The sequence below is a fragment of the Piliocolobus tephrosceles genome, chromosome 6, assembly GCF_002776525.5.
Source record: "Piliocolobus tephrosceles isolate RC106 chromosome 6, ASM277652v3, whole genome shotgun sequence".
NCBI classification, from domain to species: domain Eukaryota; kingdom Metazoa; phylum Chordata; class Mammalia; order Primates; family Cercopithecidae; genus Piliocolobus; species Piliocolobus tephrosceles.
The window spans coordinates 1,132,492-1,142,321 of record NC_045439.1 but is presented as its reverse complement, the minus strand read 5'-3'; the positions used below and the strand labels follow the sequence as shown (position 1 = coordinate 1,142,321).

The window sequence follows — 9,830 nt, the reverse complement described above, 5'->3', positions numbered from 1 at the left end:
CACAAGCACACCGCCACTCTCGGACACGTGCACACACGCGCACACCGCCACTCTCGGGCACGTGCACACACACAAGCTCACGAGCAGTCACATGCACACAGGACAGACAGACACACGTACACGCCCCCCACACACACACACACCTGTACAGACACAAGTGCACACACGCGGATACCATCTCTGAAAGGGGATCCTCAGAGACCTGCCGTAGCCACTGGGCAGGGAGAGGGACAGGTACGGACCAGTGAGGCACAGTTCACATCTGTCAGGCACACTTAGGTGTCCACTCCCATCGGTGGAGGGTTTGCAGTCCCCAGGCCCTGTCCTGTGTCCCTTACGGTGCTGGGCTGAGCCTGGGGAGGAGCCAGGGAGTGCAGGGGCACTGGCAAGCAGGACCACAACCCACCGCCAGGGCATCTGGGGGCTCCGAACCAAGAGCCCTTCTCCAGCCCTGGCTGCCCCTGCAGGCCTGCTCACCAGCCGCCAGCTGCCCATCTTCTGCCAGCTGATCCTGAGAATTGGGAACTTCCTCAACTACGTAAGTCAGGGGCAGCTCCCCATCCCACGTGGCCTGCCTGGGGCTTGCAAGACTCACTCCCGGCCTCTCCCAGGGCAGCCACACCGGTGATGCTGACGGCTTCAAGATCAGCACGTTGCTGAAGCTCACGGAGACCAAGTCCCAGCAGAACCGTGTGACGCTGCTGCACCATGTGCTGGAGGTGGGCCGAGGTGGCAGGCACCAGCGGGGGCACGATGGCAGGGCTTCAAGTCCCCCCGGACCTGCAGTGTAGAGGTGTAGGGGCCATACCCCCGTGCCCACCAGTCAGACCGCCAGTCTCCCTGTCTCAGGACCCCATCTAGAGCCAGCAGCCTCAGTCAGAGCTGTGCCCCCATCCCTCCCAGCACCCCTTCCTTCCTGCAGCACTGGCTCCCCTGAATGAGCCTTGTCCCTCCCCAAGATACCTACCCCTGGTCTGGGGGCACAGTCCCTAGGAAAAGCAGAAACATCACAAAGTCATAGCCAGGCCCAAGGGAAAGATTTGAGGGTCTGGAGTGCTGGGGGATTTCTGGACCTTAATTGCGAAGGGTTAGAGCTGAGGGAGTGGGAATGGGGCATCCCCAGGCAGACAGCGTGGCCACAGTGGATCTCGACGTGTCCCATTGCAGGAAGCGGAAAAGAGCCACCCCGACCTCCTGCAGCTGCCCCGGGACCTGGAGCAGCCCTCGCAAGCAGCAGGGTAGGCGGCTCCTGCCAGCCCACACCCCTCAGCCAGGCGGGGGCCTGACTTCTGTCCCCAGCCAGTGAGGTGGCTGCCCGCCAGGACTGAGTCTCACAGCGGCAGCACAGCCCCGGCGCCCTTAGGAGCCCTGCCCAGTAGAATGCTTTCCTTCTGGGACAGGACCGTGTCTGCCATGGTCTATCCCCTTCTGACTTAAGTGAGGAAACAGGCCTAGAGGGGGCAAGGGCTGGCCAGGTCAGGGTCACACCAGGGGCAGGTCTAATACAGCCCCTTCACGAGTTGAACCTTCACCACAGCCGCGAGCAGGCTTGGGCCTCCCTCATCGTATAGATGAGGAAAAAGAGGCCCAGAAAAGCAGTGTCACCTCCTGGGTCACACAACCCAGGCAGGAGGGCAGCCTGGGCCACCCCACTACACAGTCCGGGCCCCTAGCACAGGGTCCTTCCTGGGCTCCACCTGCCCTGGAAGGTTCTCTGGCCCACGAGCTGCTCAGCCTTGGGGAGAGCTAGGCCAGTAGGACAGGCTGAACATTAGGGTCCCCGCTCAGATGCCCACAGGGGGCTGAGGGCCGGCTGGAACAGGCACTCAACCCCAACACTGCACGTGGGGCCTCAGAGTGCAGCCTGCAGTGTGCACAGTGGGCACCAGAGCCTGTGCAGGGGAGGGGCTCCCCGTCCCAGCAAAGCTGACGTCAGCTGTTGCTGTCTCTGCCTGGCCCTCCTCACCTTTCAGGATCAACCTGGAGATCATCCGCTCAGAGGCCAGCTCCAACCTGAAGAAGCTTCTGGAGACTGAGCGGAAGGTGTCTGCCTCGGTGGCCGAGGTCCAGGAGCAGTACACTGAGCGCCTCCAGGCAAGTGGGCACCTGGGCCCGGGGCTGGCAGGAGAGGCTGCCCTGATCAAGCGAGCCGGGTGAGTGGCGGTGCTGTCTCCTGGCTCCAGGGTGGATCCTGGGGACCGAGGTTCCCCAGGTGTGCACGGTCAGGGTACAGGCCCCTGCTCCTTCTCAGAGAGCACTGTCCTCAGGGCCTGTCCCTGTGGCCACCACCCTCCTGCAACCCAGGGCCTAACCCTAGGTGGTGCCCACGCGGGGCTCTCACAGGACCATCACGCGCCCTTACCCCCAGGCCAGCATCTCGGCCTTCCGGGCACTGGACGAGCTGTTTGAGGCCATTGAGCAGAAGCAGCGGGAGCTGGCCGACTACCTGTGTGAGGACGCCCGGCAGCTGTCCCTGGAGGACACGTTCGGCACCATGAAGGCCTTCCGGGACCTCTTCCTCCGCGCCCTGAAGGTGGGGGCAGCCTGGCGGGGCACAGCCTGTCCGGCTAGAGTGGGGTCCTGAGGCCCCTGACCTTCCTCCAGCAGGAAGGGCAGAGGCACCCTTCGTCGGGTGGACACAGCCATGTGGGCCTTGCGCTGCTGAGGCTCAGGGAGGGTGACACCCAGGCCCACGGAGCCCCTGAGGGGTGCCACGCTGGGGTGACGGGGCCACATCTGCCAGTGCAGGAGAACAAGGACCGGAAGGAGCAGGCGGCGAAGGCAGAGAGGAGGAAGCAGCAGCTGGCGGAGGAGGAGGCGCGGCGGCCCCGGGGAGAGGACGGGAAGCCTGGTGAGGCTGGGCCGGCTGGCTGGGCAGGGACGGGGCAGGGACGGGGCGGCTCCGGGATCCTTGCCTGTGCTCCAGCCTCCCCACCACCCCCAGCCCTCTAGGTGGGCTCCAGGGTCCCCGTGCGGCTCTCTGAGTGTCCCACGCTCCTCAGTCAGGAAGGGGCCCGGGAAGCACGAGGAGGTGTGTGTCATCGATGCCCTCCTGGCCGACATCAGGAAGGGCTTCCAGCTGCGGAAGACGGCCCGGGGCCGTGGGGACACCGATGGGGGCAGCAAGGTGGCCTCCATGGATCCCCCAAGAGCCACAGAGCCTGGTAAGACCCTCTCCCACTGCTTCCTCATGGTCCCTTTGCCACTGTCCCTACCCTGTGCCTCTAGGAAGCCCTCCTGACTTCACTGGAAAGCCCTCTCCTCTCCCTGGACCGCCCTGGAGGCCCCTAAGACTAGGGACAGCCGAGGGGGCAGGTGGTGGCTGCTCAGCTCTTATCCCTCATCCCTCCCTCCACTCACTCCAACTCCTCCACTGTAACAACGGGCCCTGCCCCTGGTGCTGGAGCAGTGGCCCAGCCTGCTGGGCTCCTCAGAGATGAGGCCAGGCCCACTGACAGATGCCCCTGGGCTGAGGGTGCTAGAGGTGGCAGGAAAGGCAGGCGGCAAGGCCCTGGTGGGAGGACCGCATTCCTGGGGTGGCTGCCTCAGGGTGCTGGGGATGGTGTGGCCCAGTGTCCCCCGCCCTGCCACAGTGTAGACAGACCAAGGACGCTGAGGCCAGGTCCTGCTCTGAGACATCAGAGGAGGCTTCCTGGGGAGGAGGCTTTGCAAGGCGTTCAGGTAGACAGTGGGATGGAGGAGGCTGCGCTTGGGCTGGCTCGGGGGCAGGGTGCCTGCCCTTCACTGGCGTGTCCCTCCATCCAGTGGCCACCAGTAACTCTGCAGGAGACCCCGTGGGCGGCACACACTGTCCTGCCTCTAAGCCCGACCTTGATGCTACAATGGCCAGCGAGTCCCGGGGCTGGGACCTTGTAGACGCCGTGACCCCCTGCCCTCAGCCCACCCTGGAGCAGTCGGAGGAGGGTGGTCCCCCGCCCCTGGAGAGGCGTTCTTCCTGGTATGAGGATGCCAGCGACGTCCTAACCACCGAGGATGCCCAGTGCCCCCAACCCTTGGAGGGGGCCTGGCCAGTGACTCTGGGAGATGCTCAGGCCCTGAAGCCCCTCAAGTTCTCCGGCAACAAGCCCCCTGCAGCTGGAAGTTCAAGCCACGATGCCAAGGATCCCACGTCCTTGCTGGGTGTCCTCCAGGCCGAGGCCGACAGCACAAGCGAGGGGCTGGAGGACGCAGTCCACGGCCGTGGTGCCAGACCCCCCGCGGCAGGTCCGGGTGAGGATGGGGACGAGGACGAGGAGGATACAGCCCCAGAGTCCGCGCTGGACACATCCCTGGACAAGTCTTTCTCCGAGGATGCGGTGACCGACTCCTCGGGCTCGGGCACACTCCCCAGGGCCCGGGGCCGGGCCTCAAAGGGGACTGGCAAGCGACGGAAGAAGCGTCCCTCCAGGAGCCAGGAAGGTAACTCAGGGAGGGGCCCTGGGTACCTTCCCATGCCAGGGCGCTGGCACCCAGCCGGTCCCTCCCCTTCCCCACTGGGCACTGTAAGTTCCAGCAGCACCCAGGACAGGTGACTTGGGCGCGGCGCGGGAGAGGAGGCAGCAGCGCATCCACCGGGGGGTGGCTTTCCGGGCTGCCATGGCCCTTGCAACTGTTTCTCCAACCCGCTAATTCCCACCTTCACGCCACCTCCGTTAGGGAGTAAGGGGCAGACACTGGGCACCAGGTCCCAGGCTAGTGGTTGCCATGCAGCTCAGTGGCCAGAGAACCGGGCAGCCCTCGGAGGGTGTTGGCATGGCTGTCCCGGGCCCCCCAGCCCCACCCGCTCTGAGTCAGGGTTGCTCCTGTGTGATAAGCCGTTGAGTGCATTTCTTTTATTTGAAAGCAGAGGTTCCCCCTGATTCTGATGATAATAAAACAAAGAAACTGTGTGTGATCCAGTAAGGTATGTACGCAGCCGGTGCTCCGTGGGGGCTAACAGCAGCTGCAGGGCAGTGGGGCCAGAGCTTGCTGCCCAAACCCCTCCGGGACACTAACCTGGCTTCTCTCCAGCCCGCGTGGTGCATCAGTGTGGCCTCGCCTCTCCTGCGGCCCTGGTGGTGGGCTCCCCCCTTTGTCCCCTCCCTCTCCGCAGGTTACCTGCTCACCTGGTGCCTTCCGCAGGCAAGACACAACCTCAGCGCTGGCTCCGGGCATGCAGGCCTCGGGAGGGCAGGTGGCAGGGCTAGCCGGGCTCCCTTAGTGAGCAGGATCCAGGGCGTGGGCGGGACCTCCTGGCTGACAGGACAGGCTGAGGTTGCTCCTGTCTGGTGTCCTGGCCCTCACTGCAGTTCCAGTAACCCTGTGGCTTTCCTGCTCTGTGTCAGTGGAGGGATATCTTCACTATGAGTGTGTCGATGGGGTGGGGCCTGCTGGGGCATGTCCCCGGAAGTCTGTGAGGAGACAGGGACAGTCCCAAGGGCAGATGCTGCCAGGGACAAGCACACTGCAGCCCCCACCTGTTGGACAGTATCCTTCTACCCCGAGGCCGTGGGTGGGTCTGTGGAGATGCAGATTACCCCCAGCACACGGCGTCTTCTGGGGGGCCCCCAGCCAAGGGTCAGTCAGCCAGGTCCGTCCACAGGGCTGGAGAGGCTGATGCCTCCAGCTAGACAGACCAGTCTGCGCTGGGTGGAGGAGGAGCTAGAGCAGAGAACCAGAAGGTCCAGCCTGGCCGCTCGTGAGCTCTGTGAGCCCAGGTGGTGGCGTCTTCCAGCACCTCCAGCCTTGCTCAGAGCGAGCCCGGTGTCCGTGCATCGCAGATAGGCTGACCGCTGGGCCGGGGGCTTAGGCTTGAGACATATGAGGTCTGCTGGTGCCTGTCAGAGGCAAGAGCGGTCGTGAGCCCAGAGAAGCTTCTCCAGACAGTCTGTCCTCACTGTGGGGGCACGGCCTTCACCCTGGGGTCCAGCTTTTGCTTCTAGGGTCATCTTCCGAGTGTGGCTCTCTGGTGTGAAGCACCCACATGTATTTTTAGAAAGGTGCTGGCATCTTCCCTGGCTGGAACTTGGACTTGCTGTCCCTGAGTGTGAGGAACAGTGGAGCATGCAGGCTTGGGGCGGGCGGCCACGTCTGACAGTGGTCCAGTGAAAGATGGATGTGCCCAGTGCCAGCTCCGTGCTCCACCCGGTTCTCTCCTGAACCTTCTTTCTGTACGTGCCTAGCCTCCGCCCACCCCAGCTCCTGCCACACAGGCGGCTGAGGGCAGAGGAAGGAATCGTCTTCTTCTCTCCCCAACTTTTTATTTTTAATTTATTTTTATTTATTTATTTTTTCAAGACAGTCTCACTCTGTTGCCCAGACTGGAGTGCAGTAGTGATCTCAGCTCACTGCACCCTGCACCTTCCAGGTTCAAGTGATTCTCTTGCCTCAGCCTCCTGAGTAACTGGGACCACAGGCACGTGCCACCACGGCTGGCTAATATTTTTTTTTTTTTTTTTTTTTTTTTTTGAGACGGAGTCTGGCTCTGTCGCCCAGGCTGGAGTGCAGTGGCCGGATCTCAGCTCACTGCAAGCTCCACCTCCCGGGTTCATGCCGTTCTCCTGCCTCAGCCTCCCGAGTAGCTGGGACTACAGGCGCCCGCCACCACGCCCAGCTAGTTTTTTGTATTTTTTAGTAGAGACGGGGTTTCACCGTGTTAGCCAGGATGGTCTCGATCTCCTGACCTTGTGATCCACCCGTCTCAGCCTCCCAAAGTGCTGGGATTACAGGCTTGAGCCACCACGCCCGGCCTAATTTTTTATATTTTTAGCAGAGACGGGGTTTCAGCATGTGGGCCAGACTGGTCTCAAACTCCTGACATCAGGTGATCCACCCGCCTCAGCCTCCCAAAGTGCTGGGATTACAGGCATGAGCCACCGTGTCCAGCCCCCAGCTTTTTATTTAGAAGATCTTCACCACCACAGGAAATTGCATAGAGATCAGAATGAACAACACCTTCTCCCCGAAATTACAACCATTTGCCAAAAATACCAAAATTGTGACCATTTTGCTACATTGCCCCTCTCCAACTGAGCCATTGGAGAGTTTCTTATAAACATCATGGCACTGGACCCCTAAACTCGCCCATAGACACCTGAGAGCGTAGCCGTCTTCCCCACCCCCCACCAGGCAGGGTGTGCTGCAGGGGCGCTTCATGTCCACGTGCTTCTCATGCTCGGTCCCCGTGCGGATGTGCCACTTGTCCCAGTAATTCCTTTAATAGTTGTTGCTTTGTTGTTTTCGCAAACAAGGTTGTATCCAGAATCACATGCTGTGTTTGGTTGTCATATAGCTTCAGTGTCTTGTTCGAGAACATTCCTGCCTCTTTTTGTCTTGTATGACATTGACGTTCTGGAAGACACCTTCGCTTTGGGTTTGTCTGATTGCTCCCCCCAAGTAGGTCCAGGTTGAGTTTTGGGGCAGGAGTTCTACCCCAAGGGACACCATGTCCTCCCCAGCTGGGTGGGGACGTTCGTGGCAGCAGCGCTGACCACAGCTACGGGGGTGGTCTCTGAACCTCCACTGCACGAACACCGTGCTGTCTAGTTAATAAGCACCTGTGGTGACATGCGGAACAAACAGCTGCAGCGCGGTTCTGTGTTTGCTGCCCTCCTCCGAGTGCTCCCTTCTCCCCTCCCTTTTTCCATCATGTGAGTTTTGAATGTGCCGTAATCCATCACTGCCACTGTCGTGCATTTGATGGAGACCAGCCGGGGCCCGTGACCCACAGCCCTTGAGCACTTCCCATCTTTATCACAAGCCCCTCTTCCCAGCTGACCCCAGACTTGTTGATCCCCCCCCATCCCTGCCCAGGCCTTGGTCTTGGCCATTTCTCCGGGTTCCCTGAGTGGGGAATGGTGCTGAGATCCCCCTCTGAGTGATCACTTTGGGCCGTTTTTGTTGTCTTCCTCTGTCTCTTTAGAGTAGTGGTTCTCAAACCCCGCCTGGGCTGTCCCACTGGGGAGCTGGGACACCACCCGGCACTGTGGTGGCAATGGGGGTAGCACTCAGACAAGGGCCACCGAGGGCCCCTGGACCAGAGAGCGAAGAGGGCGTTGGGGGCAGGAGGGCTGTGGGGCCATCTCTGGGGCCATCTGGGTGGCAGGAGCTGTTGGGCCAGGGCTGAGCGCCCTCAGCAGCCCGCTGGAGAAAGCACTGCTGGGGTCCTCGTGTGGGGCTTGGGGCCCGATGTGGAAGCCATGGAGGGCTGCAGGTGGTGGCAGTGGGGATTAATGAGTAATGACAGAGTGCAGCCTGGGTCTGAGACATGAGGTGGGGGACAGGCCACAGAGACTCCCCATCTCAGCAGAGAGGACACAGGCTCAGGCTGCCACACCTTGCCAAAACCCAGCCTGGCCAGGCCATCCCGGCATCTTCCACCTAGATAAGTTGTGCTGCTCCAAAGAAACAGCCTGGGGTCAGAGTGGACCTGAGATGCATGGCACAACCCGCTGGACAGTGGTGATGAGGGGTTCAGGGACCTGGGGACCCAGAAGCGGGCACCTGGTATTGTACCCAGCAAAGCTGCTCCTAATGATGTCATTTCTTCTCTCTCCTTACAGGCCTCAGGCCCAGGCCCAAGGCCAAGTGAGAGAGCCCAGGCCACAGGACATGCTGCCATTCTGCCAAGAGAGGCTCTTCTGGGGGCCAGGCTGGGACTGGGCCCCGGAAACCAAAAGTCCGTGCCTTACCCAGCCAGGGCCCTCCTGGAGCCTTCTTTGGGTGTTGTGGCTGGGACCCCGACAGGCACCAGTACCCTGCCAGGCCAAGTGCCCTCCTGGACTGCCTGCACGCGCCAGCCTCCTACCTGCTTCCTAAAGGCGACCCTGGCCCACACCTGCATGCACCCGGTGCAGCCTGCCAAGGGCCAGTCGTGGGGGCTGTGTCCTGCCAGTGTCCACCACAGCTCTGCCTGCCCTTCAGCCCAGCAGGGTTTAATCAAAACGCAATGCCTTGCGAGTCTTGACTGCTTGAAGGTGGCTGAGTTGGGGGCCCTGGGCAGGGCAGGCTGGCGGGCAGTGCCATGGCAGGCCAGGGTCCCTCCCGTGGGGTCTGGCCCCCATCCCAGCATGTCCAGCCCCAAAGTTGGAGTGGGAAGCGGTCTGCATTTGCTGCCACCACCAGGCCTCTGCCCTGCAGCTGAAACTTGGCCATCACATCAACAGAAAACCCCTCCCAGTGCCAGCTGCCCAGGATGGGCGGGCCCTGGGGACAATACAGGTCCACCTGAGGGGCTGCAGGGTGACACCCAGCAGCCTCTGCCCCCTCACTGCCCACCCAGAGAGGGCAGCCTGCCCGAGCCTGCCGCCTGCCAGGTGTGTGCCCTGAGGCTGGCAGCTGGACGTGTGGCCAATAAAAAGCAGACCTAGCCCAGTGTGTGACTGTTGTGTTCAGAGGCTGCGGAAGTGGTCGGTGGATGTGGGCTCCCACAAACGTGGTGAGCGCTGGACAGGCCCCGTGTGAACACTCACTGTTGAGGGGCCTCCAGGCCAGGTGTGAACACTCACTGTTGGGGGGCCGTCGGTGCCCCAGGCCAGGGGCTGTCCCTGAAGCCCTCAGGAGGCAGTGAGAAACATCTAGAAGAGGGCAGACCCCATGGTGAACAGCACCCAGCCGTGGTGAGATGGGTGCAGCTCTACAGGGGCATAATTTACAAACCACCAGTCTCGCTGGTTATGTGTGTGCAGTGGCGGTATTTGCTTTCCAGCAGATCAGCAGATCAAGGTTGTGCAATGATGCACTTTGAGAATCTCTCCATCACCCCAAGAAGTCCTCTGGCAGCCATCAGTCTGACCCCTTGCCTGCGCTCCTCCCCAGCAGCCCTGGCAGTCACTCACCTGTGCTCCTCCCCA

The 9,830-nt window shown here is 61.8% G+C and overlaps 1 protein-coding gene across 6 annotated transcripts in view; it reads left to right on the top strand.

Annotated features, from left to right (window-relative positions):
• The window catches only part of INF2 (inverted formin, FH2 and WH2 domain containing), a 35,320-nt gene extending 25,970 nt beyond the window's left edge, over nucleotides 1–9,350 (top strand). Inside the window, exons 14-23 of one of the 6 annotated variants that reach the window (XM_023205754.1) lie at nucleotides 468–538; nucleotides 612–719; nucleotides 1,168–1,238; nucleotides 1,974–2,094; nucleotides 2,369–2,533; nucleotides 2,749–2,851; nucleotides 3,003–3,164; nucleotides 3,766–4,419; nucleotides 4,847–4,903; nucleotides 8,541–9,350. In XM_023205754.1, coding sequence (XP_023061522.1) covers nucleotides 468–538; nucleotides 612–719; nucleotides 1,168–1,238; nucleotides 1,974–2,094; nucleotides 2,369–2,533; nucleotides 2,749–2,851; nucleotides 3,003–3,164; nucleotides 3,766–4,419; nucleotides 4,847–4,902 — 1,511 coding nt within the window. In that variant the 3' untranslated portion in view covers nucleotide 4,903; nucleotides 8,541–9,350. Of the gene's footprint in view, nucleotides 1–467; nucleotides 539–611; nucleotides 720–1,167; nucleotides 1,239–1,973; nucleotides 2,154–2,343; nucleotides 2,534–2,748; nucleotides 2,852–3,002; nucleotides 3,165–3,765; nucleotides 4,420–4,843; nucleotides 4,904–8,540 lie in introns of all 6 variants that reach the window. The other 5 variants (XM_023205753.1, XM_023205750.1, XM_023205749.1 and 2 more) reach the window with 5 other exon arrangements.
• Nucleotides 9,351–9,830: the final 480 nt, after the last annotated feature.